This window comes from Drosophila biarmipes, chromosome 3R (genome assembly GCF_025231255.1).
Source record: "Drosophila biarmipes strain raj3 chromosome 3R, RU_DBia_V1.1, whole genome shotgun sequence".
In the NCBI taxonomy this organism is placed as follows: Eukaryota; Metazoa; Arthropoda; class Insecta; order Diptera; family Drosophilidae; genus Drosophila; species Drosophila biarmipes.
Genome location: NC_066616.1, coordinates 14811627 through 14838529, shown reverse-complemented (window position 1 = coordinate 14838529; position 26903 = coordinate 14811627). Strand labels below are relative to the sequence as shown.

Below are 26903 nucleotides of genomic sequence, written 5' to 3'. Positions count from 1 at the left end.
TTTAAAAAATTTTGAATATTCTTCATATTTGAATAATATTAAGACTTATGTACAATGTTGTAGTTAGATAGATAGAATGTAGAAAGTTAGATACTACCATAGCAAAAGTTAGTAAATAATATTTGATTCCTATACATTCCATTTGAATAATTATGTATCCTTCAAATTTGATATGCATTTAAGCCTGTTAGCTGAAACGCCAGAAAGTATGCAACGAAATTCTTAAAAAATTGAACAGAATAGTTTCAGTATAATAATTTAATCATTAATTTAGGTACATAGAACTAATTTAGGTACATAGAACTACACTCATATTATTATAATATATTACATTATTTTTTACCAGAAACGCATTAGCAAGTAACTGGTAGTCCAGACACCTAGCACATCCCTCGCTCTCGTTAGATGCTCCTCACGTGAGTTATGGCCACGTCCTGGGCCGGGTAGGATCGGATGAGATCGGATCGGCTTGGGATCCCGGTTGGCAGTCCGCACCGCACAGCAGCCGCAGCCACAAATCAGAATGCCGTTGAAGCGTTCAAGTGCAACGAGCATGAAGCGAACTCGCTGCCGCTTTCGTCTCCAACTCGATTGCGTCCCCAACTTCATCTTTCCCTCCTCCGGATGGCCGTTCCCCAGTCCCCAACTCGATCTGCACCTCTCCGTTTGAGGCTGTCGGCAAATCTGGGCAACTTTCAGATGAGTGTTTCGTCAGATTGTCGCTGGGGCTGATGCCAGGGGAAGAGAAAGAAGATAAAAAACTGGTGAAGTCGGACCTTCGGGCGATTTTTGGCCTCTTCGAAGGTGTTTGGGCAACGAAACCCGTTTGGCCTATTAACACTTCGATTACAACTCAACTTTTTCAGCACTCCGGACGCACGGACTCGGAGCCGGGCACTCTGGGTGGTCCCGTCGCACTATTAGTTAGATTTTGATTTATTTGAGCTTCAATTAGTCGTTGAACAAATCTGTTTATTTATTTGCTTTTAATTATTGTTGGAAACCACAAAGCCGTGCCACCGCTCTTTATGGCCGCCGTCGCCTCGCTCCTTGCCTTGGCCGAAGAAGGTTTTTAATTAGCACCCGCCGGATAATTCACAAAAAGCCATCTCCAAATAGCCGAGGATTTCCTCAGACGTTAATGGAACCGATACCAAACGATTCCCCAAACGACCGATCAGTGCAAACACAGTTTTGTCTTTCGAAATAACAACCGAAAACGAATTCGTTTTGTGGGTTTTACCTGTGCGAATCTGGAATTCCCATTAAAGTGGGTCGAAATACCTGCTCAATCGATGGATCGTTAAGAACTATATTTTGATATAGTTTCGCATCCATGGCTGCGTTCCAAAAGAGGGATTTGGCTGGCGTAAACAAACAAAAATATATTGCATGCCTTGCCGCCGAGGAAGGAGGAATTCAGTAATACAAAAGCGATCATCGGCGATTTATAGGCCGTAACAGGCCCGGCCCCGTGAAAGATACGCCGGGAAACCGAAACCCCGGCAAACCAGAAACACATGTCCCGTCCCTTAGGTCTTTCGGAGGATGTGTTGGGATGGGAACGCGTAGTACAAGCCATTGGTCAGTGCTGGGAACGACGTCATCTAGTTAGCAGCCCAAGTGCGAACGTGTGGGATCAGGTGACACTAGGGTCGGTTGCGGTATGCTGCCTCTCAAGTGAGCCGGGTATTCGCTTACACCAATAATTCATCCTCAACTGCAGTTGCGTCGATCCGTTTAATGTAGCGCCCAGGTCTAAGGTCCAAGGTACCAGGACTCAAGTGGGTCGCATAATCACGTGTCGATGCCGATGTCGTCCGGGTACCGAGGAGCGTTCTCGGGAGTGCCGCTGCCGTAGACAATTTGACGCTTCCGCCTACTCCAGCAGGCATGCACTTGGGAAAATGTTAAAGTTTTAAGAAAAACAATCTTCACTTGACAGTATAAAAATTTGATTGATCTTTAAAGGTTTAAGTTAATACGTTTTAATTTTAATAAATATTATAATTTAGCAGAGATTATAGGCTTACTACCATACCACAAAAAATGGTATAGTCTTCACGATTCTTTTGCTATATATACATGGGTCATATTTTTTTCTTTGTCAGGACTATTAGTTCCTTTAGAAGTTGGAAATGAACTTAATACATAATTTTATTGTTAATTTTTTCTCAAATGGCCCTTTTGGAATAAAATTTCTAATATAATATTTTTTTGTTTAACCATTTATGGTTTGTAAATATTTTTTCTCAGTGCCCTGTCCCCGCCCATCTGGCGCAATCTTATGTAACTCGCCCCCGCCCCTGACTTATATGTGTCAATTTAATAGCGCATTTGCCACTTTATGACATTCGATGCTGCTCCTGACACTGCGACTCCTTCCACGACTCCTTCTCCCGAGCCTCTGGTGCTAGCTCCTTTGTTTTCTCAAGTGCCCTGCATATTCCACTTCGACGGAGTGAAGACTCCTTGTTGTTTCACAACACATAAAATTACGACTGGGAAGAATCTGTGAAAAAGAGAAAATAAACGGAAAACGCACAGTGTTCATTTGTTATGCTTGTCATTTGTCGCTGCCTGCCGGCGACTTCAAAGCCTGTCACCCAATTTGTTAAACGCGGAGACAATTTTGTCATCGGCTCCCCCACATCACCCTCAATTCTTCAGCCGTCTCGCCGAAGCTTCGGCCGCCGGGGAAGAATTCTTAGCTTTCGCATGTGGCCAATTACTTTGTAAGCCGATCCATATTGGAGGTTCTCTTTGAAACATATGGTTCATCGGATCTTCAATTAAATATATGTATTTTTTTTGATTACAGATTTTATTCTGGAGTATACAATCCTTAAAATGTCGGAAGTTTCTATTAGGATCATACAAATATTAAACGTTCTTCTATTTAATGAGCTCAACAAAGGGAACAGAGTTTTATTGGCCTTATATTTTGTTTTAAAATATTTTTTATTTGTCGTATAGTATTTCATTTGAAATAAAAATGTTGGTATTAAAAAAGTACAATTTCGTATTATCATAAAAAAAAACACAATTTCTGTAAATAAATAAAAAGATTAGACTTTGGATTACCCACTTTTATTAAAATTCATCAAAACAGGGATGGTAAAAGGATAACACATTTTTTTAATGAAACGCCTATTTCGAAGACCTTAGAAGACCTTAAAACATGTTTCATAAATCCTGCAATAACTACAATAATTGTTGGTGAATATAAATTAACTTAAAGGTACATCTGAAGCAAACACTTGATTATAGCACGATCCATATATCCCTACATATTTTGTACAAAACAATGACTTGTTTTTAAACAAAGAAAACATGGCTAATGGCGTTCGTCAAAACAGAAATCGCCAGGAACTACAGTAGAGGAAGAGCAGAAGCGAGAGAGTGACAGGGAGAGCGTGCGATTGGATTGGCAACAAAAGGTATGAGCAGGTAAGCGTAAGCCGACTCAAGGAGGTGTGTCCAACGTGCAAGTGTCTGCGTGGGCCAAGGCACACACACAGGCGCTCCTCCACACACACTCGCAGACCAGCGAAGAGAGCCGCAATAATAACCGCAAGAACTGCGTTTCGACCGTTTTAATTAGGGAACGACAACGAAAATTGGCATCTATCATTAAACGACGATATTCCGAGTTAGTGACAATCAGATGAAGACGGCATTTCTTATAATTAACTCTAACCAAGCAAGACGCAACGCCTCAGCGAGAGTTGGCATCACGCATACGCCGCGCTGGCCGGGGAGGTGGAACCCTCAGGGATCTACGGGGTTAGCCGTCTGTGCCGCTTTATTAGCGATATGGCTTTCTTAATGAACCAAAAATAGATGCGCGCGCTCCCAGAATTCCCACAGCCCCGCCCCTTTGCCTTTCTCTTCCTTCCTCCCCGATCCCATACGATCCGATCCGTTCCTTTTCCTTCCTTTCCTTTCTGTTTCTCTCCGTCCTTGCCGATCTCTGCTCATCTGTGTGACACTAAGAAGTCATGACATCCCTCGCCCACCCTGCGTAACGCTACGGATACGCTTACTTGCTTCAGATTGGCCATTCAAGCATTCAGAAATTAACTCCGCCCGGTTGCGTGCGCTCACTCACTCGGTGCGGTGCGGCTGTGTTGGTGTACCATGCCACTGCATCGCAGCGGAGAGAGCGAGAGCATACGAACACTAGTGCGGGCCCAGGCTCACGGTACACCCACACCTCCAATCACACACACAAGCGCCGTTCCAGGAGCGGAAGCGGGTGGAGAGGGTCTAGTCCCTAATTTATGATCTTAACAAACATGATATAATATATCTCATAGTAAACACATCGCAAACACATTTTTCTTTAAAATAGTGGAAATTGTGTGTATTTTTAACCTAATAAGGTTTAATTTCACAAATTTATTTATCTTGAAACCTTTAGGGGTCTTGTTTGGATAGTTGATGCTATTGAAAGATATTTATGCTATTGAAAGATTATTTTTGTAAGATTATAAATAAAATAAAATGTTAGTGTCCTATCACCATTATCATTAGAATTATTAAATAATTATAAATAATAATTCAAAATAATAGCGAATCCTATCAAAATATCAGTGATCTTTTAAATGTAAGTGTTAAAAAAGACTCGATTTTTTACACCCTATAAGCAAATCTCCTTGGCCCACCCTCGCTTCTTTACCTCCGCCCCTGGGCGCCCAAAGACATTCTTCATTTTTGTTATTTGCCCGCGGACCACCAGCTCACGCACACCAGGGCACGATCATCGCCATTAAAACCAACAAATACACTCGATCGACCGCCCTCCCTCTCACGGACGGCCCTCTGTGTGTGTGCGGAGGAGAAACCAGAGAGTGGGAAAGAGAGAGGTCTTGGGATGCTGCGTCGACGCGGTGGCTTCCACTTCAACACGGACGCAGATGTGTGTGGAGATGGGAGTGCGAGTGTGGAGGTGCCCACCGCTGTGTGCGTGGACGTGGATGGTGGGCGATCTCGATCGGCAGAGCAGCGGGCAGCGTTAGTCGCAGCAGGCACGGGTGACGAGCAGCAACGATCGTTTTGGAGAGCGCCCCAGGGATTCCCGATCCAAACCGTTCCCCAGCCGAATCCGATCGAACCGATACGCAACGACCCGATTCGCTGGAATCGCAAGATCAAAAGGCGCGCGCACGGATCAGTGAATGCGGTTGAAATCGGCTCAAGTTCCAGCCGATCGATCTCACGGGAGGTCCCGCCGCCAAAAGATAGATAAACTAGCCGACACAATCCCCGAGTTCGAAGCATAGCAAACCCATTGTAGTGTCATTAAGTGTGTGCAGTTCCCGCTTCCCCAACAAGGTGTGATAAGTGCGTGATAATTTTCGAGGCAAGGCAGCCCGGCCAGCAGAGCCAGCCAGCCGAGAGCGATCGTTTTGGCCCGAAAATGTGCTAATCAGATCTCAGTCTTGGTTCACGGCATCGCAGCCCGCCGCGGCCCCGCACAACTGGCGCCAATTTGTATACAAATTTCATGCCTTAATTGAAACTCACATTATAGCCAAGTGCGAAAAGTTAACGACTAGGCAACCACCGACGATCCCCAGCAGCGCTGCCCATCCCAGCGAATCCAACCGGAGAAAGTTTCACGGCGGAGTTGGCGAAAGGCGGACGCAGAGGGCTGCAATTGCAATTCTGGAGTTCTTCAATCCACTGTCTACGGCCGAAATGGACCCAGGTAGGTTTCGAGTTATACCGATCGTGGTTCTACGATTTCGAACTTGTTTGCCAGCCCACTCCTATTGATTTATCGAGCCCAGTGAGGTACCGACGGCATTGGGTATTTATAAAAAATATATTGAAATGAAATATTATAGAGATTTTTTTGATTTACAGTATGAAAGTAGATATTATAGATTTGGTATTGTCTATTATTACTACTTTTCAAAAAAAATTCGTATTTCAATATAGTTAAATTTAATATCAACACAAGTTAGTAAAAGTTCTATAAATAATAGCATCAAAATAGCATCTTAGTTGAATTTAAAGGGGTTCTTTCCAATTATCATACTCCCTTTATCTTATAATATCGAATCTCCTTAGCTTTAATCTTGTGACAATTTTTCCCCGTGCACTGAAATCCGCGGCTCAAGTGTTTTGCCAACAAAGCCTCTCGTCCGATCCTCCAACAAGTCCTGATGGGTCCCCTTAACCTCGCGAGAAGGTAAACACCGCCGATCAACGGGCCGACTTCTTCTTCTTTTTGGGCTGGGCCAAGAGGCAGGTGTTTGCCTTTGATTTTCGTTTCAAAAGGGTGCCGTCGCTTTGCGCATGATCGACAGCCTCGCGGTAGCCGCGTCACTTGTTTGGCTTTCGATGATGTCGCCGACATCCGCCTGGGTATGCGATCCCAAAACCCAAAACCGAAAACCCCAATCGGAGCCCGGGCCCAAACTCCGGGGACCCATGCCTCCTAATTTAACTAATGATCGTTGTAATGTTTGCGCCTTTGTCGTGCGGTCTTCACTTTGGGCTCCAAGTGTCCGTGTCTCTGTTTGTCCATGGCTTTGGGCCAAAAACAAAGTCCGGCTGCAAGACACTGCCGTATGGCCGAAAACTTCACGAGTGTGTAAAGAGTTGTCCTATCTATTGACAAACATCTGCGCAATCGAATAATTTGGCATGCGTCGATTTACTTTTACAAATTTTTAACTGCTTCGATCATCCCCAGAAATAATGGTTTGGAATTTCTTTGAGTGACATAATTCCACAATATCATAACAAATAATATATATATAAAATATTTCTAAGAAATGATATATATGTATTTCTTAGATCAGATCACAGCTATCTTTTATGATGGTAAAGCTGGAAATTCCACATCATTTCCCTAAACTTTAATGTATTTCTTTGCTTGAATTGAACCTCTATAGTTAAGAGTATCAAAAATGCATAACCTTAGGGATATTTGATAGATTTTTTTCCACGTGGTCGGAGGGGAAATAAGTCGGCTAGGAGGTCCCGCACTTTGGTCCATTAATGACTTGCTTTCGATGTTTTGACATTCTGTTTGTACGCCGGCATTGTTTGCCCTGTCGCAGACGTCGGGGAAGATACAGACGCCGAGAGGCCCCTGCAGACGCAGTCCCAGACCCGAACCCAGACCCAAACCCAGACTCAGCCCAATCCCAGACTCCCTGGTCCAGAGGTGCAGAAATGCGTGACTAACGGCCACCGGTAGCCATCTACTTCGGTAGCTAAACATGAAAAGCCCGGCAGACGCGGGCCGCAAGTGCAAGATGTTAAAATCACGGAAGGGGCAGTAAAACAAAAGGCGCAGACGATGGCCACGAAAGGCAGGCAAACACTTGAGATGCGCGGAGGAAAACGTCGCGTCAATGTGTACACGCCTTAATGGAAGAGTCCATATAGTGGCATAGTGTGCGGCTAGGTGCCCAGGAGCTGCACCCGGGGAGTGCAAGTCGCGCAGTGATCATAAAGCCCGACCTGCAGCTTCCTCTCGCGGGCTTGGGCTTGGGAAAACGCTTCACTGCGTCCACGGCTTGATTGTGTGGCGTCGTTTCCCCTGAGTTCTTTAATTAAATCACATCCCAACCCGCTGGTGCGGAACTTTCATTAAGCGCATTTGCAGTCATTTTGGGAATGGCGGAATTAAGGATTCTCTAAGAGCTTTTCTTGCAATAAATTTAAAACACGTTTTTGTGAATAACACAAGAACGTGTTCATTTCGGTTTTTAAGAAGGAACTAAAATCATGTTGGGTATTTCTATGCTTTCCTTTCTTCAAAAAAAAATCTAGCTTTAAACCATTGCATCGAAGAGTATTAAGAACGTTTCTTCTCGAACAAGACAAATCAAGTTCTCAATCTGAGAATATTTTATCTAGTCTTCTTTAAGTTTTTTTGATTATTCTGGGTGGAAAATTATATTTCCTAGATTGCTTAGAAACATTCCTGTAATTAAATCATTTAGAAGAAATACTTAGTACAGAAGTTATCTTCACTTAAAATCAAGAACGTTTCTTCTCGAATAAGAGTAATCGAGTTCTCAAACTACGAGTATTTAATCTAGTCTTTTTTAAGTTATTAATTTTTCTGGGCGGAAAGTAATGTCTATTAGATTTCTCAGAAAAGTTATTTTAATGAAATATTTTAGAAAAAATACACACTTCAGATGTTTTGGAATCTGTATAAATAATTTTTTTTAAATGAGAAGTTAACCTCCCCTTTGTAGATCAGTTGACATTTCCTCCCCACTTCAGATATCTCCCTAAGGATCCACAACCTCTGACATCTGACAAGTGTACTCCTTGTTGTTGAGGATAAACCAAGCTCATTACCATAAATTTAATGAGTTTCTAATCGTTAGGGGGCACGTGTTTGAGCTAGTTCACTCCAGGGTAATGAATGCGGTCGCATCAATAAGCGGGTGGCCAACATCTGGTCCTAACCCCTAACCCCTTGATGGCCTGTGTCAACTCCCACGGGGGCGATGGCGACCCACAACCGGAACTGCCGCAGGAACTCCAACTCCAGATCTTAGTTTTGTGTTTGGAGCCATAGGCTCAGTGCTGTGAACCTAGCTATTTTCCAGCTAGTTTGAAATTGTATCTATTTTATGGGATTCTTATATTTCAAAGAGATCTTTATATATGGATCTTTCTTTTATGGACTGTCGATGTTACAGTTTGTAAGTACTTTGTATCTTGGTTAATATACTACATAATATTGTCAGCTACTTTGTGTCGTCTTTAGTAGACAGCCCTGCCCAGGATCCGGGAGTGGGTGCGCTGGGGCACATGTGGTTAGATTTATCTGCCTGTCGCTGCTGTCAGCGAAGGGCGTTGCACATTGCTCGAGTGCCGGCGAACCCGAACTGCAGCGGAGTTGTCGGTTCTAGTACATTGCCAATGATTGGTCGGATGCCTTGGATCTCTTGGTCTTCTGCCTGGTCCCTGAAGACGGGATCGGAACTCTGGCCATGGGTTTTGCAGCGACATCGAGTGCATTTCGGCTACGCACTCGCATTGTGCGCATTCCTGGTACGCGTAATTGAAGTCGCCGCGGCATGTCTTCTTTGGTTTTTGGCCTGGGTCGCACCCCTTTCGAGTTCCTTGGGATGGGATCGGAGCTAGAGCCGTCATATTTCCTAGCCTCCTGCTACTGGCCCCCATCTCCCAAGGAAGCGGGAGAAAAGAGCGAGTGCGTCGCTTTCTTGGCGGTGGCTGCCGTGATTTATGGACTCATTAATTTCTGTTGACAGACAATGCTGTTGACGCCGCAGGAATCTATTTAGCTTTATGTTCTTTTGATTCCCACTTGCTAGGGCGCCTATTTGATGGGCTTCATTTATAACTCGATACAATGGGGGATGCAAGCCTAGTTGTGAAGAGATATGGCTTATTTGGGATGAAAGTGAAGAAAGTATTGAAGAGTTGCGAGTTCCTCGTCTCCCTGAAACCCGATTCAATCGATGTTAAGTAAACATAAAGCGATTCCAATCGTGACTCCTTCCCCTGATAACACTCGCATTTGAACTCTGCAGATTAAAATGGAAAATGACATTGCAGCAGATCAAAGTGACAGTCGGAGAGTGGCTTCCTCTTTCTCCTGGCGCGACGACTCTGTGAAATTCACTGATAAATAAATGCGATTGTGCGGCAAATTGTGCAACGCTCCGAATGCAAAATTGTCGACAAGCTCTCGTAGTTAGTATAGGAAGGAAAAAAGCGTCGAAGGGAAACTAAACTATTTTTAAAAGTCGATGAAGACCGCAACAATGTGGGCAGCCAACTAAATGGTGGCAGCCTGGGTGAAAGAGCGGAAAAGGGGCGGGCCCCATGGCGTATACGCGACGCGCTGGCTGAGCCTCAGCTCAAGTCAACTGAGTTGTTAAATTAATTTTTTCTGCATGCCGAATGCATATAAGTTCTTATGAGATGCACAGACCCAGCGGCGGAATCAGAAAAATAAACATATGAAGGCATCTCCCCACCGCGACGGCGCTCCGTCAATCAACCTGCTGGGTCTTCCGAAGGAGAAGGCACCGCTTGCCAAGACCCAAGATTTATGGGAGCAACACGCAGTCGAAAATGCAGTCGCACATATTGTATGTTAGTTATGAGGGGGGAATCCGATTCGCCACGCACTTTTATACCCTCCCAAAAAGTAGCATTATCTTTAATAAGTCTTGTGCTTCCCCAAAAGCAAAGGCTTCACAAAGTACATAAATTGTATATAGCGTCTTTTTACCTTATACAATCGTTTATGACATTTTTCACATAGGTGTGTTAATTCCGGGAGTCTTTGTTATGGCATTTAAAAAACAAGGTCTATAAAATTACCGATTTAAATAAATTTCTGTTTCGCTTGTAAAGAACATTTCACAAGGTTCAACACCATTTATAAAGTGTTTATTTTATGCTTTCTTCTTGTAAAGAGTATTAAATCATTCGTTGTTATAAATATGTATTTTTTGGGGGATGTCGTTGTGATGCCTTTCTACCGGCTGATCAAATCAAACACCAGACCAGAAGCCCCACCAAAAATATTGCCCTCAATATCAAAAACATCATTTCATGCCAAATTTATATTCAATTCGGGCCCAACGGACTAAAAATAAGTATCCAATCTGGCAGCCATTTTGTATTTTGTTATTTATTTTATTTGCTTGCAGTTAATGTTGTGAATGTTCAGACAATTACTCAAAGTTTTCTGCGATTTAATACAATTTAGTGGACCATTTTCGTAGAACGCATCGGTTAGTGTGAAAACGTGTTAATTGACGGCCCGCTTATTAATTAAAATGAAATTTGAATGGCAATTTTATTTTCTACAAATAAAAGCCCTATGGGCGCGATAAGTATTATTGTCACCATCGCAGCACGCTGAAATTTCGCCTATGCCCCCGAATCAGGGGGTATAAATCATACAATGTATTTTTATGAAGGCATCAAAATGTCTTATCAGCTTGAAATGTTTGAATTTGTTAAATTCAATTAGGCAGAAAATAAGTTCGTTGCCCCGCGACATTTGACATCGAAAATGTTCTCAGCGATCAGGTTTCTGAAATAATCACAAAGTCAATCGGACGCCTAGTTGAAGTTGAATCGAAGTATATATTTATTGCAATGTTAGTTGCAACTTATCAACCAGACAAGCAAATAGGAAGACGAGGCATTCTCTATTATCGCATATATGTCTATATTTTTTTTTAACTGATAAGAAGTACATACATATACTCGTGCGACAGTCTTTTTATAAATCTATAAGTGCAGCATACAATGAATATGACAACATGAATTATGATCCTTTTGTCATAATATAATTATTGAATATTAAAAAATATTAATTCATAATTTAAGGTCCTGCTTTGACATCTTTAAAAACCTAGCCTTGCCATTAAGTTTACAAAGTTTTAAGATCTTAAAATATAATTTTGATTCGCCAGAAGCTGTACTGTATGCTCCGACGTTGCTCCCCAGCCCCCGTCCATTTTGTTTAGCGAAATATTATTTTTCATTAGTTCTAGTTAGTTAACATTCGTTAATTGCTCCTGTAATTGGATTTATGCGCATCAGTGGCTTTCGTGAATACTTTAATGATATTTTAATAAATTATAAAAAACTTAAGCTGCAATATGGCCAAGTTTAACTGCCGCCGGCGAGACTTTGACGAAAGGGCAAGTGTTGAGAAATTTCCAAGAACAAGAACCAGAAATAAAAAACGAAATACTCCCACAAACATGCGGACATTAAAGCCGACATTTCTCTCCGGACTGCGTTTGTAATTTGCTGGTCGTTGGCGGAGTTCCACTCGGAACAGTGGTTGCCATTGTATTCGGCAATTTCCCAGAATTTATGAATTATAATTTTGCCATATAGACAATTTTAATTGAGCTTTTTATGGCATGTTGAAGGCGGGGAAGGGCTCCAAAAAAGGGAACTTCACTGAGAAAAATGGGCCTATGAACAGTAGGTTTGATGTAAAGTATCTTGTATATCTTAGTAGTATAATGACATTATTTTGATGAAATATTTATAGCATAACGGCTCTTTAGGATAGATGCTACAATCCCCGTTTCATATAATTTTCCCCTATACACGGGTTTTGGGATCTCGAGCCAAGCGTGACCAACCAAGTCAAAGTGTACGATTTCAAAGCAAACACAGCCATTTGTAAGCCATTTGTACCGAAACACACAGATACAGAAGCGTCGGCTACCGAATCCGCTTCCAATTTCCGCTCCGCCGGGATGCGAAAGGACTTCGAGTCCAGAGACGAAAATCCATGGGCAAATATTTACCGATCAGACAAAAGCAGTCTTCGTCTCCATTTCGTTTCAGAGTTTATGATTTTTTAAGCTGTTTGCCCGACCTCTTCACAATTCCCTAGCTGTTTGCCTTTCATTAACAGAAGCTGTTCAGATCGGTTAGGATCGTATCGGATCGGTCGCGATGGGATGGGAAGGGACGGGATGGTACCGTGCCCGGATTCCCGCTTGTTTGTCTTGATTAAGCGCTGACTAGCGAAAAGTCGAGGAGCCAGCCAGGATCCTTATTAGTGCCAAAGTAGCCCAGTAGACTTGATCGCCAGCAGCAGGCGTAACCTAAAATTAAGTAAACAGAGTCCGCCTCTTAGCGCTCGAAGGTTCTCCCGGGGGCAAACAAACAAGCCAAACAACTCGAAACGCGACGGCGACCTGGGTAGCACCTAGCACTGCTCCTCTGATCGTGACCGACACTACGTAGCGAATAGGTGCAGGGGCACCCAAAGGCATACCCCTCGGAGAGCTCACTCCCACCTCCTCTGCCACACCGGTGGCATGTTTGCACCTTTAATAAGACCAACAATCAGTGCCGACGCATCGCCCAAGTAGCCGCGCAGAGGGTCGTCGATGTGCTGCACTTGTGATACCCGAAAAAGGGCTTTCTACTGCTGATCAAATTGAATTGGAGGCCGGAACACACTGGGAAAACAGTTCTGGTAGTAAAAAAACAATATTTTTATATTAAATTACAAATTGTGTGTACAATAAATATTGCAAAATTTTATATAATACATTGGTATGTATTATCCAATTATTTAACTTGAAAATATTTTTAAAGGGCAACATTTACTCAAAGAAATTTGTGTTTTATTGAAACCTACTTCATATAATAATAAATATCTTAGATCAAGTACAATCGTTTAAATCAGCAAGGATTAAAATCATATCGAAAATATGTTATGGTTTTATCATCAGTTAATTTTATCAGTGTGAATTTGCTAATAGGACTTAAGCCCACTTTATGGAATATTACAAATTACCCACAAAACAAGATCATAGAAATCCATCAGTGCGCTGCTGATGTTTGATGCTTTCCTCACCGACATGGCCCATAACTGTCGTGGTCACCATCCATCGTTGATCGAATTCGCCTTGGACACCGGGCACGTTGCAAAACGCTTGCTCCTGACTCATCGCACCAGAGGGATAGAGGGATCGGATCGAAGGGGATTCGCAATAGACGAGCTGCTCTAATAGGAATTACGTGACTAATTTGCATGTGGCGGGGAGCATTTCACTCTGGCCGGATGTCGATTGGCTGCCATAAATCACAAGTGAGCAACTTACTCAGAACTTTGGAGATGACTGCCGAGTGGCAGGCCAAGAGAAGGTGCCCAAACCAGCCGGGTAACCAATTTCCAATTCTCGGCTTGGCGGAGGTTCGATCCTTATCGATGGCATAACTCACATATCATAATTGAACCCCAAGTGCCCAACTCTGGCCGCCATTAATCTCTGGTAATTGCCCAAAATTGATGTCATGCGTATTTGAAAAGCCATTAAAGCAGCGCAGCTATCTCGAGTAGATCCGAACAGGAAAACAAGAGCGTCGATCTTTGTCAGCGACAACTAGAAAGTATTTGTTGAGACAAATTTATGGACGCCTGGCGCAAAAGTCAAGCGCCCGGAGATAATGTTCTCGAAGGGACCAACAAATTGCAGCCATCATGGGGCATATTTGGAATACTTTCCAAGAAGAATTCAGAGATTCAAAAAAACTGGAAGAGAAGGGTACAAACAAAAAGTGAAGAAATAAGTATCTGATCTTAAATGAAGTCTAAGGATGATTAAGGCTATATTGAATACAATGATAGGATATTCCAATCCAATAGAATACATTTTTACATATTATATTTCATTTATTTCTTTATTAAATACTTCAAAACAAGTATAAATAAGTTCTCAAAGAACTGTTGCCTGGTAGTACCCTTCGCACTTGAGGTAGCACATTTGTCGTCTTCATGATCCTTGACTCGTAGGCTTTCCTTCCTGGCTGGCGCTGGATATTATGCTCCGGAGCCGCACACAGATCTCCGCGAGTAACTCAATTCGTAAATAATTAACGATCCCGGGATTACAAATGTCAAACAGAATGTCAGCCTCCCTTCCGAGGGGGAAGTGGTGGCTCCTTCTCCCATCCACGAATGTTCAAAGACGGAACACAAAAACCACCGACTTGGTCTCCGGATGGATGTCAGCCATCTCCCCCTGGGCCCACCAGAACCGATCTCAATGCGTGTGGGTCTGCGGCGAGTGCCAGCCGATCTGTTGTGACTTATGTCAAGACAATTGCGTTACAATATTTTGAATATGCACAGTGCCAGGGCCGAGAGGCTAAGAATTGTTTGGTTAAAACTGAATGAACGCCAGTTTTATTCGAGGTGGGTGTTAGCCCAATGGCAAGACTATCGTATACCGAATCCCATTTTAAAGCTAATGTTAGTGGGGTGATGTGGGGTTATTGTTCTAAATATCAGGATGGTTTCCTAACCGCTAGCAGCAGGATCAGCTGTTGTGGTGGCTGGTGCTGCCGTCGGAGGTGCAGCCGTGGCAGGTGCCGGAGTTGCAGGAGATGCTGGAGTTGGAGCTCCTGGATTTACAGCAGTTCCTGGAGTAGTTTCTCCTGCCGCCGGAGCCACTGTTCCATTCGGAGCAGCTTGAACGACCACTGTGCAGTTGCGACAAATCACTAAAAAGTATAGATAATTACTAGGATACTCAAAACAACAGGACGCCTGCACTCACAAACATTTTCTTCCTCCGCCTCGTCCTGACTTCCACTATCGTTTTCATAGAGCAAATCCTCAAGCAGTGACCACCAGTCGTCTGTTTGTCGCTTCTGAATAGGACAGTTTAGGGCAATTCATGTTTACAAACTCCAAACGATTTACCGTCCTCACAGAAGACTCCTCCGAAGATCTAGCCTCGATGCTCATGAAACTGAACATGAGGCAAAAGCCCAGTGCGATTACCATATCCCTGCTGGCCGACATCCCGACTTGAACTGACTAAACTGGCTGAGAAACCCGCTTATATAGAACTTGAAAACCAATATTTTGCAATATGTAGTGTCATTTAGTGTTTTGAAAATAGAGTAATGGGAATTAATGATCGTCTCGGAGTGGCTTAGACACATCTTTAAATCGAGTGAGTTCAAATTGTTGTTTAAATCATTAATTTTTATACTACATTATAAGAAACTCGAAATTTTTCAAGTTTAACAATGTTTGTAAGTAAATAAATTACCAAATTATTATTATACTAACACATGGGGTAAGAGGCTTCTAGTACTTCACTAAACAGTACTCCCCGGTCGACCCACCACCATATCTCCACAATGCTCCCATCTATTACGACCACCTTTAATGTGGGGAGATACCCATGTCGATTCCGTCTATTTCGAACAGTTTTTCTTATTTATGCAGCTGCACGTTCGCTGTGTCTGGGGCCCCGAAGCGACCCCGAGTGCAAGTGCTGGCAATGATCGAACTGCAATTGACAAGTGCGCAAATCCATAACCATAAACTATGTACACGAAATTCGACACTGTCGGGGATCATTAGCCGCGGACCGGGGATCGCGGATCGTAGTTCTCGGATCGGTGGGGGTGGCGATGTCGATGTCGGGCAACAAGTGGGATGGTAATGTGATGCCGCTCGGCCAGCGGGAAAACGAGCTTGTAAGTCGCGAACTGCCCTCCTGAATGGAGCACCACCGAGGTCGATATACCCGGTTCAGCATCGCTCCTTTGTCCGGTTCCTTCCTGATTTCTCGAGACCGCTGGCACGAGTAACCCGGGAGCTCCATTGTGGTTTTATGGCGCTGCCCTCTCTCCAGTACGTGTTGCACTCGCAGTGGCTGTTGTGGAACACGATTCGAAATTAGAAGACGGCGCAGATGTGCAGCAGTGCCTCCAACTGCCCATAACAGTAATGGGCCGACGGCAGCTCCGGGCGGAGCGGCAGCTCCAGAGGCAGGTGCCAGGAATGGAGGCTCCAGATAAGGGGTTTCCCACTTACCACCGGATAATGGCAAGCTATAATAGTAAAACTCGAGTTCTTCATTGTTTGCCTAAGAAGTGAGCATTGTGAGAGTGAAGCACACATCGTAATAACATTTAATATTATTTAAAGCCAAGAATTAGTGCATATGACGTGCAGATACTGCTTTTAAATGTATGTATATACTATACTTCTGTTATCCTCTTTATGTTTATTTATTTTATCTTGCACAACTGTAATCTCTTTAAAGGTTTTTTAAGATTTTGGTTAAATAATCAAATTAAAGTTAATCAGAGTATGTCAAGATCGCTGGTTTTTAGGATGTATTTAAAGATTCATTTTGAGGTATAACCATGAGATTCGCTAGTTTTTTAGTCCTATCCTAACTCCAATTCAAGATCTAGAAGGAAGAGTATTTATTGTATTCGTTTCAAAAAAAGCTTTATTTCAACTATTTATTTAAGAGTGCATTATTATCAAAACTCTGTAAGTTATTATTAAAAAAGGTTCCGCCTTACTCCCTTCTCAATTTCTCCGCCAAGTCCATTTCATTCACAATGGTTACCACTGAGAAAGCGAACTTGGCCATCTGAAAATGGAACCATCAGCATTAATCTTTAAGTTAACTTTTTTATACCTTAATATTGGTGTTCAAGCAGATGGGGAAAATTCCGCCCGCAGTAAAAAGAATCGACTGCTGGACATTATGAATGAAGTAGAGCATCGTGGTTCTATATCGACGTTCTGCCCCGATCCACTTGGAGTGGAACAATGTGTTGGTTAGGGACTCGCAGTCGCTGTTCAGTTGCTCGCAGACATAGCAAAACGGAAAGGTTTGGGAGAGTATGGCTACGGTATAGACCCCAGAGACCAGACGTTCCATCACGGTGTTATAAAACTGCATGGAAACCGCTGCCAGACCCAGGAGAAGGCCTACGGACAGCAGTTGTATGAACATCGTGGCAGATATCATAGGGCGCAGAGTGTTTCCATATCTAAATATAACAAAATATTAGATTATACCCCATATAAATACATTTCCTTTCCATACTCACTCCACAATCAGCTTGTGGTCCTTCACACACCCCACCAGCTCCTCGTAATGTTGATCATCTCCTTTATCCAAATCAGATCGAAGATCTATTATTCGCTGCCGCAAAAGCTCAAGATGGGTCCTTAGTATGACCACATAGATAATGGGGTAGACGTCTAGAATGAGGTTGGCCAAAATAATACCAATCATTGTGACCGATTCAATTGCTGTGGCCAGATAGAAGTGATCGACTGGGTTGACCAGTGGGTTGTACAGGCAGAAAGGGGTCTTTCCAATCACCAGAGCTCCGGTTACGGCCATGGTTAGGTAACCGAAGTATATGCAGTGGTAGATAACCACGACCCGGTTGCAAAGAGCCGCTGATCGGTGCACCTGGACCTTCTCCTCCATCTTGGTGCAGCGAACGTCCATTAGGTCCATCATCTTTTGGGCCTTCGAGAATCGACCTCTCATGAACAGCACAATAATGCCCTTCATAATGGAGGCATTGGTGTTAACCGGCACCTGAACATACGTAAAGAGATCCGTGGTGGTGAAGTTCTTGAACTCCTTTATTCCAGTCATTATGAGGCCGTATGGTATGAATATAAAGACCAGTACCACGACCATCAGGGACCAAAGATAGTAAAGCCACCAAAGGGGCTTGGTTCGAGGCGGCAGTCTCCAGCCCATTTGATCTATGGATCTATTCAGGTAGATCAGGGAATCTCGAGAGCCGAGTAGTGCTTTGAGGTTTGGCTTTTGGATATACTTAAAGATCATTTTCGCTTCTGTCCCTTCAAAGGTTTGCTTTCACTTAATCTCTGACATTTAATGACTGAGGTATGTCTTTGAACAAGCTGTTCTTATAAGACCCATTTGATTGCCCAATATCTAGTTAGTTATTCAGAAAACATACTATTATTATATTTGCCAATGGCTCAAATAGGGAGAAGGGTCAATTAGTTTGTTGGGGTGTGTCTGCAAATGGAAATGTCTCACTGGCGTTAAATAATTGATTGTTAAAACAGGTTGTTGTCACATTGTCACTTTCACAGGGATAAGTGCTGTATTTAGGGCTTTGTGAAAAGGAGCTTTTGCAAACACTTGCCCCCAAGTTCGGTCTTTAATCCCATCCTGGAGGGAATAAGAATAGAATGGAGCATTGTGCACCTATCCCTAGGTGGTGTTCTATGCGCCAAGGGGAAGTCTTTGCGTCATCGCTCAAAGTGCATTTCCGCACGTTCCGGGCATTCAAAGTGTGTTTTCCCAGTCACAATCGGCGGCAAGATGCCCGGGGCACCCACATCCGCAGTTCTGAGAAGCAAATGGTAGCGATTTTCAGCCGAACAAACGGAGCTACCCCGACCCACTCATCATGGACTCGCCGATCCTCCGCCCCAAAGACCCCCTTCTAGCCACTCGGCTCACTCATTTGCCACCGAAACTAATTAGACGCAAATGTGCTTTTGTTCGGTTCCCATTCTCATAGCCATTCCCAGGCAGCGCTCTTTGTTGCTACTCTCTACTGCGAAGCGGGCATGGCTTTCGGAAGATACGGCTTGCAACTCATGGGAGGAAGAATATTAATATTCCATTTTAATATCTTCTTTATGCGAACAGAAAAATCTAGCCTGTCAAATACTATAAAACAATATTTATCAAATCTAGTAAAACCTTTTAAATTCTATATTATCAATCAATAAAGATAGGTTGCAAAAGAATATTTCCTGATAGTATAATTAGGTAATAATATTCCATATATATATGTACCTAAAGTAATTTCTACTTTTTAGTTATATTTAAGGATCTCCCATTAACCGAAGAGTATTTTGGCGTCGGTGTCCATCTCCAGTTCCTAAGTTTAATTACCGCTTTGGCTAATTCCGAACCCGTTCTTCTTTGCAGAGTCGCAGTGTCCGCAGTATGGCGAGGTGAACCAGCTGGGCGGGGTCTTCGTCAATGGGCGCCCCCTGCCGAATGCGACCAGGATGCGGATCGTGGAGCTGGCCCGCCTGGGCATCCGACCCTGCGACATCTCCCGCCAGCTGCGAGTGAGCCACGGCTGTGTGTCCAAGATCCTGGCCAGGTACCACGAGACGGGCTCCATTCTGCCCGGAGCCATTGGCGGATCCAAGCCGCGGGTGACCACGCCCAAGGTGGTCAACTACATCAGGGAGCTGAAGCAGCGGGACCCCGGCATCTTCGCCTGGGAGATCCGTGATCGGTTGCTCAGCGAGGGGATCTGCGACAAGACGAATGTGCCCAGTGTGAGCTCCATCTCGAGGATCCTGCGGAACAAGCTGGGCAGTCTGGGCCACCAGCACACGCCGGGAACGGTGATGGGCAGCGGCAGTAGCAGTGGCGGCGGCAGTGTGTCCAGCAACGGGGGCCAAAACAACGGAACTACTGTCAATAACAATATTAGCCTGGGCAATCTGGGCAATCCCGGCGGTGCTGCCCACCACCCACACCACCACCATCACCACCAGACGGCGGCCAGTGCCCACCACGTCCATGCCCACGCCCATGCCCACGCCCACTTGTACAACTCCATTTACCAGCCGTACAGCGCTGCGGCGGCCTACAGCATGAAGGCGGTGTCCTGCGGGAGTCCTTCGCCTCCGCAGGGAGCGGCTGGCCAGGCATCGGGGGGTCCCCATCCCCACCAGCTGAGGAGTGTGGCTGCCGCAGCCGCCGCCGCCCATTGGCCCTCCTCCCACTCGGTCAGCGACATCCTGGCCCACCACCAGGCGGTTGCCCTGCGGGCCAGTTGCCAGGTGGGCGTCGGAGTGGGCGGAATGGGCAGCACGGTGTCCCCCCTGCCGATGACCCCCTCGCCGGTGGCGGGAACGGGCGGAGGTCAGCCCCTGCTGGACTGCGAGGGCGGCGCCGGACAGCAATCGCCTTACAACTACTACATGTACTTCCAGAACGGCGGGATGCATCATCACCATCACCACGGCGGCATGATGGCCGCCGGAGCCACGGGCTTATGAGTGATTACGGGTTGGTTGCGGGTCTAGCTACTTCGATCGCGGTGGTTCAGTCTAGGTTACTCTCGTCTAAGCTCTTAGTTAGGGATCGGTCGTATCATGGCACTCACTTGTCGCACAAAAATGTAAATAGATGAAGCTAAAGAAAATAAATACCAGCTGGAATGTAACCTTGTTATCATTTTCCTGGAAATTGTCGTAATAGAACTTTTGAGTTTGCAAATATAAGAATGTGACTAGATAAAATGTTGTGAAAAATTGTCTTTAAGATTGTTTACACAAGCTCAAGGTTTGTTTACTTACACTTCCTCAACAGAACAATTATCATCGGACAGCTTTAAGAGAATTTTTTAAAGAAGTAAAAAGTTTATAATATTTAAAAAAATGTAAGGAACCTAAAAGAGTATTAACTATTATTCAGAATTTTTGTGTGTTCAACGGATGCCATGTATCATGCCTTCCAAAAGTGAGTTGTGGGCTGACACAGTCCCCATTTCTGTACGAATTTCATGTAATCCTGGAGATTTACCTTGCGCCTTTTTTTTCTCATGTTAGATTGTTTGTGTTTTGAGTTGGAAGATCACGTAAATCACATATAAAACATACAAAACTTTATTTGTAAAATGGAAAGTATTGAGTGGTTCGATTTAGATGCATACGTGTTGTATAGGTTCGCGTTCTCATAACTAATGTTTGTACAATATGCTCACTAAGTAAACTAGTTGACTAATTTATGCTACGATTACATCAATTACAATTAAACCAAGTGTAACTATCGAATAAAAGTGTATTTTTAGACAATGTGCGTGCTTACTTGGGGACGGGACTGTTTGATGTGCGAGCCAAAACTGATAAGGGCTTAACAAATGGTGAACAAAACAACAATATGTCCTGCATCTAAGGACAGCACTCGCTCTCGTCGGGGTTCTTCTTGTTCCAGCCGAAGAAGAAGTAGCCCAGGCCCAGGCCCAGGACCACGGCCAGGCACAGCCAGTAGTTGAAGGTCATGAAGATCAGCATGAGCAGGTAGGAGATGACGATCTGCAGCAGGTTCAGCAGGGACTGGAAGATGTGCGACGAGGCGAACAGGCGCTGCCAGTAGCTCTGCTCCCGGGGCTCCGCCAGTGGGGTTTCGGAGCAGCATCCTCCGGACTGCGGGGCCTCGTTCTTCCTGCGCAGCTCCGCCGCCAGGCGCTCGCTCTCCTTCCGGGCTTCCCTGCGAGCCAACTGCTGGCGCAGGAACTTTAGCGCCTCGTACAGGAAGGACACCAGGAAGATGGCCAGCGCGGACAGGACGAACTCGGTCACCGTGGAGGCCACCCAGCCGCGCCACAAAATGCGCTCGCAGTGACCAGCATGGAACTACAATATGGGGTAGGAAAAAACATATTTAAAATCAAATTAAATAACATAGATACAGATAGAAATGACAGATAGAGATAGAGATACTTTCTCGTTTTTCAAATAGGAGACTGGGATGTTAGATATGAAAAGCATCGTTTATCTTTTTAACATTTAATTATTATTTAATATTGATCTATTTTTTTAATTTTTTTTGTAATACGATATTATTTTAATAAACTTCCCCGAATTGAGCGCAACACCCTGTATACGCACATTCAATTTGTGTTTGTTGAGAGCGCCTAAAAACCGCCAGAGAGCAAATAAATCATTGTGGTGCCGGGTTCGCCTTATAAATATACATACTAGGCAGTGACTAGCCAGAGAATTTGAATTCCATGTCGGGCGAGATACTTATTTGCTCTCCGGCTAAATCTCATTCAGCGAAACTGGATGAGTGGCTTTAAGTTGCAGCGCTTAGCGTATACACAAGTGAATTAATATTTATAACGTTGGACCGCAGAGATTGTGTAACTCCTGGGTACTTACCACCATGATCATGGGGCAGGATTTCTCCGTGCCGGTGGTGTCATCCGAGCCGTGGTTATGATCGTGGTCCATGTCGAGGGGCTTTCAAAACAGATATAGTCAACACAAGATGTGGAAAATCCGAGTGCCGATCGGGGAAGCACAGTGATAACAGTAGCCGCCAGACCTGAGGTGCTGAGAGCAGAGCGCTGACTGCTTGGAAGCCTGTGCTCGCGAGTGGTTTTTTAAAGAAAATCGACCCTAATCCCGCCGCCGCGGCGATAGGCAAGTGCGCTTATCTATGAGAAATGAGAAAGGTTCGTTATCACCCAGTAGCGGCGATACCAACGATAGGCGAACCCAGTAGAGTAACGCCGGCCCAGATACAGTCAGGTGAATAAGCATAAATGCATTCACATCTTAGTGCGGTGAGGCAAAACAATAGATACTATCTGCAGCAGATCCCTATCTTGGATCTAGATAGGACCATCCCTGATCTTTGATTTTCCCCCGGCTTGCCATTTAATTTATGGGCCAACGACAAAGGTTCAATCATCGACTTGAGTGCAGAATTTATTGCAATCCCGATTATCAATCATGGGCTAATATACTCCCCTGCAATTGTTGCTGTAATACACGGTGTCGAAACTTTTCCATTCTTTCTCTTGATCGAGTACGGTTTTATGGCACCTACTCCGGGTCTGATCATGCCTACATACATACATAGAGCACCCGGAGCGATAGCAACCGTCGGGCGGCTGATCGCCGGAGGTCTGTCTTAGTCCACTTGGCTTTCCAAGAGTGTTATTTCTTACTGGGCTATTTCTAACTGGCCCCGAATGCCGCTGAAATCGATGGCCGTGCGCAAATCGGCCGCGGCCGTGTGCAAAAATCTACGGACATTCCTGCGCCGTGTGCCAATTTCGAAAAATGGGTGACGGGCGCAAAGATTAACGATATTGCAGAGGGGTAGTGGTTGGGTTATTAGTTAAATGGGGAGGCCTTTTTGCTATGGATCTTATTGTAAGGGGTAGGAAAGAATGGAGTTGGTAATCAATCAATGAATTGGGTATGAAAGGAACACACATTATTATTTTGTAATATATTACACAATAAATTTAAACATTTCCTTTTTCTTAAATCACAACTTTTTATTAATTTTTAATTTTAAACAAAAAAAACATAGCTAGTTAAGACACATCTAACTGCTCTACAAAATATTTAAATTCCACATTTGAAATTCGAATTTTGAGCGCCAACTATGACAGTGCTGCCAGACCATCATCTCTTTCCACCCATCCGTTGGCACTGCGCTCACCTTCTCCCGGGTGGCAGCCCTGCGACATTCCCAACCAAAGTTCCACCAAAAATCTTGCCATTTTTTCGTGAGTTTCAATGAATAAACCGCCTCATATTGGGTGATTTAATGCTGTAACTATTCAAGGAGCTTCGCAAGGTGAATTGCAATGTTGGCGCTGAGACACCTGCGACTGCCGAGCGCGATGCACTTCCGCAGCTCTTATGCGGCGGCGGCAACAACAAAACACATGCTGCTCCGGCGACCAGCGCGTGTTCTGATTGGAGGAGATCCCAGCGACTGGAACAGGCCGCACCTCCAGATCCAGGATATAACCTCCAGGAGCTCGAGCACCGCAACTGAACCCGCGAAACGCCTAACGCCGGTGGAGGAACTCATGGCCGCGGCGAAACCCTACGCCCAGCTGATGCGAATCGATCGGCCCATCGGTACCTACCTCCTCTTCTGGCCCTGCGCCTGGAGCATAGCCCTCAGTGCGGATGCGGGATGCTGGCCAGATCTCACCATGCTGGGCCTCTTTGGCACCGGGGCCCTGATTATGCGCGGAGCAGGCTGCACCATCAACGATCTCTGGGACAAGGACATCGATGCCAAGGTGGAACGCACGAGGACGCGACCCTTGGCCTCTGGCCAGATCAGCCAGTTCGATGCCATTGTGTTCCTCTCGGCGCAGCTCAGTCTGGGTCTTCTAGTGCTGGTGCAGCTCAACTGGCAGTCCATATTACTGGGGGCCAGTTCCCTGGGCCTCGTGATCACCTATCCCCTCATGAAGAGGGTAACCTACTGGCCCCAACTGGTCCTGGGCATGGCCTTCAACTGGGGCGCCCTTCTGGGCTGGTGTGCCACCCAGGGCAGCGTCAATCTGGCCGCCTGTCTGCCGCTCTACCTCTCCGGCGTTTGCTGGACTATAGTCTACGACACGATTTACGCCCACCAGGACAAGCTGGATGACCTGCAAATAGGCGTTAAATCCACGGCTCTGAGATTTGGGGAGAATACCAAGGCCTGGCTGTCTGGCTTCACAGCAGCCATGCTGACGGGTCTGTCCGCCGCAGGTTGGGCTTGCGACCAAACGTTGCCTTACTACGCAGCTGTCGGGATAGTTGGCGCTCATCTAGTGCAGCAGGTATGCCACCCTTCATTCTCAATCCCTAAGAAGCTTACTCAACTCCTGTATTCCAGATCTACTCGCTCAACATTGACAACCCCAGCGACTGTGCCAAGAAGTTCTTATCGAATCACCAAGTGGGACTCATTCTCTTCCTCGGCATTGTTCTGGGCACCCTCCTGAAATCCGACGAAACCAAGAAAAAGCCCCAAGCCACACTGACTACTACGGCTAGCTCCTATGTTCCAGCGTTGCCCCAGAAGCCCGAAGTTATAAGCTGAGATAATCCATCACAGCGGAGGTTGCAGTGTTAAATATTGTTTATAGCGCGCTTTTTTGTTCGCCAAAACCAAAGTCTTTAGGTATCTGATTAGGTAAAACCGTGTAAATAGGCTTATGACAATTTTAGTTTATTTGCAATACTTTAAGTCTAAAAAAGGTGACTAAGTGCACAGCTCACTTAAGCATCAATTAACTTTTAATTGTAAGTGCCCGCCCTGACGTAAGAACTTACGTAAATCTCCCATCTCCGAAACCCCTTTTTCCATTTCTAAAACAAACTGGTTTCTGTATTAAATTCTTATGTGTTATTTATTATTATACAGATTTTGGTTGTCTATCGAAAGCCAAATACTCTTCAAATGTATTTACTTCATTCGTTTGTTGTTACGGCTAGGAAAAGGTGCGTTACATAAAAGTAGAGATAGAATATTAGCTTAGATCAAGTCGGCCACGTTCATGGGCATCTCGTCGATTTGTGTGGAGTAGTACTGTTCAATGTCACGCAGGATGCGGATGTCGTCCGATTTGACAAAGTTGATGGCGACACCCTTGCGTCCGAAACGACCAGACCGACCGATGCGGTGGATGTACAGCTCACGATTGTTGGGCAAATCGTAGTTGATAACCAGCGAGACCTGCTGCACATCAATACCGCGGGCCCACACGTCGGTGGTGATAAGGACACGCGACTGGCCGGCTCGGAACTCCTTCATGATCTCGTCACGCTCCTTCTGCGGCATGTCGCCGTGCATGGAGCTCACTGTGAAGTTGGCCTCGCGCATCTTCTCCGTCAGCCAGTCCACCTTGCGCTTCGTGTTGCAGAAGATGACCGCCTGGGTAATGGTCAGGGTGTCGTACAGATCGCACAGAGTATCGAATTTCCACTCCTCGCGCTCCACAGCCACGAAGAACTGTTTGATGCCTTCCAGCGTCAATTCATCGCTGTAAGAGATTAGGGTTTAGATGTGGGAATGGCTAGAAAAACCTAAAAGCTTACCGCTTGACCAGGATGCGAATGGGATCTGTCATGAATTTGGAGGTCATTTCGAGTATCTCGTGGGGCAAGGTGGCCGAGATGAGCACCACCTGAGTGGCAGGTGGCAAGTAGCGATACACATCGTATATCTGTTCCTTGAAGCCTTTGTTTAACATCTCATCGGCTTCGTCCAGCACCAGCATCTTGATGGCCCTTCAAGATATACATATAAATTAGAAGGCTCCTAGAGGGGTCACTTCGAAAACCCACCTTGTTCGCAGCACGCGTCGCTTGATCATGTCGAATACTCGTCCGGGGGTGCCGCTCACAATGTGCTGGCCATAGTCCAGCTTGCGGATGTCCTCGCCCAGGTTGGTGCCGCCGATGCACACATGGCACTGCACGTTCATCATGTCGCCGAGGGCCAGGATGACCTTCTGGATCTGCACGGCCAACTCGCGGGTGGGTGACAGACACAGGACCTGGGTCTCTCGCAGCGTGGTGTCCAGGCTCTGCAGGATGGAGATGGAGAAGGTGGCCGTTTTGCCTGTGCCCGACTGCGCCTGGGCAATCACATCGCGCCCCTTGACAATGGGTTTGATGCTCCTCTGCTGAATGGCCGAGGGTTTCTCAAAGCCTAGGGAGTCCAGAGATGTGGCTTAGTTTAAGATCGACAAATGGGTATACACACCACCACTCACCGTACGCGTAGATGCCGCGTAGCAGCTCCTCCTTCAGATTCATGGCGTTGAAGGTGGGAATCACCTCCACGTCCTCGCTCGTCTCGAACTCCACGTTGGAGAGGTCCTCCGCCTGGGCATTCTTGCGCGCCATTTTCACTGCTTGTTTATGTGCGGTTTTTGCTCAGTTTTTAATAAATATTTACAATCTTTTCGGCTAATTTTCCAACTTTCACAGAAAAAAATGCGGTCGGCTTGAGTGTGACCGTATACAGTATACACCATTGCAGTTATTTGAAAATACTAAAAATATACCA

At 45.2% G+C, this 26903-nt stretch overlaps 6 protein-coding genes across 8 annotated transcripts; 2 read left to right on the top strand and 4 right to left on the bottom strand.

Moving 5' to 3' along the window:
• The first annotated feature begins 5042 nt into the window (after window positions 1–5042).
• Window positions 5043–20523, top strand: LOC108031943 (paired box pox-meso protein). Of its 2 annotated transcripts, none has more exons than XM_017105723.3 (2): window positions 5043–5713; window positions 19266–20523. In XM_017105723.3, exons 1-2 carry the CDS (start codon window positions 5704–5706, stop codon window positions 20354–20356), a joined length of 1101 nt encoding a protein of 366 aa, XP_016961212.1. In that variant the 5' UTR covers window positions 5043–5703; the 3' UTR covers window positions 20357–20523. The 2 variants fall into 2 exon arrangements, with proteins under 2 accessions (XP_016961212.1, XP_043946940.1); XM_044091005.2 differs by lacking the exon at window positions 5043–5713 and adding an exon at window positions 16478–16498.
• LOC108031945 (UV excision repair protein RAD23 homolog B) lies at window positions 14665–15341 on the bottom strand. The gene is made up of 3 exons (XM_017105725.3): window positions 15215–15341; window positions 15069–15162; window positions 14665–15012 (listed from the first exon to the last, which is right to left on the bottom strand). The coding sequence occupies exons 1-3, from the start codon at window positions 15314–15316 to the stop codon at window positions 14810–14812; spliced, it is 399 nt and encodes a 132-aa protein (XP_016961214.1). The 5' UTR covers window positions 15317–15341; the 3' UTR covers window positions 14665–14809.
• Window positions 16791–18182, bottom strand: LOC108031941 (odorant receptor 85a). The gene is made up of 3 exons (XM_017105722.3): window positions 17380–18182; window positions 16962–17319; window positions 16791–16913 (listed from the first exon to the last, which is right to left on the bottom strand). Exons 1-3 carry the CDS (start codon window positions 18138–18140, stop codon window positions 16839–16841), a joined length of 1194 nt encoding a protein of 397 aa, XP_016961211.1. The 5' UTR covers window positions 18141–18182; the 3' UTR covers window positions 16791–16838.
• A 419-nt stretch (window positions 20524–20942) lies between the features above and the next one.
• LOC108031944 (high affinity copper uptake protein 1) lies at window positions 20943–22505 on the bottom strand. The gene is made up of 2 exons (XM_017105724.3): window positions 22244–22505; window positions 20943–21715 (listed from the first exon to the last, which is right to left on the bottom strand). The coding sequence occupies exons 1-2, from the start codon at window positions 22313–22315 to the stop codon at window positions 21251–21253; spliced, it is 537 nt and encodes a 178-aa protein (XP_016961213.1). The 5' UTR covers window positions 22316–22505; the 3' UTR covers window positions 20943–21250.
• A 918-nt stretch (window positions 22506–23423) lies between these two features.
• Window positions 23424–25294, top strand: LOC108031937 (4-hydroxybenzoate polyprenyltransferase, mitochondrial). 2 transcript variants are annotated; one of them, XM_017105717.3, is made up of 3 exons: window positions 23424–23607; window positions 23667–24666; window positions 24723–25294. In XM_017105717.3, the coding sequence occupies exons 2-3, from the start codon at window positions 23689–23691 to the stop codon at window positions 24927–24929; spliced, it is 1185 nt and encodes a 394-aa protein (XP_016961206.1). In that variant the 5' UTR covers window positions 23424–23607; window positions 23667–23688; the 3' UTR covers window positions 24930–25294. The 2 variants fall into 2 exon arrangements, with proteins under 2 accessions (XP_016961206.1, XP_043946938.1); XM_044091003.2 differs by having other exon boundaries at window positions 23424–24666.
• Window positions 25213–26865, bottom strand: LOC108031936 (eukaryotic initiation factor 4A-III). The gene is made up of 4 exons (XM_017105716.3): window positions 26608–26865; window positions 26177–26543; window positions 25928–26119; window positions 25213–25872 (listed from the first exon to the last, which is right to left on the bottom strand). The coding sequence occupies exons 1-4, from the start codon at window positions 26738–26740 to the stop codon at window positions 25365–25367; spliced, it is 1200 nt and encodes a 399-aa protein (XP_016961205.1). The 5' UTR covers window positions 26741–26865; the 3' UTR covers window positions 25213–25364.
• Between the last annotated feature and the right edge of the window lie 38 nt (window positions 26866–26903).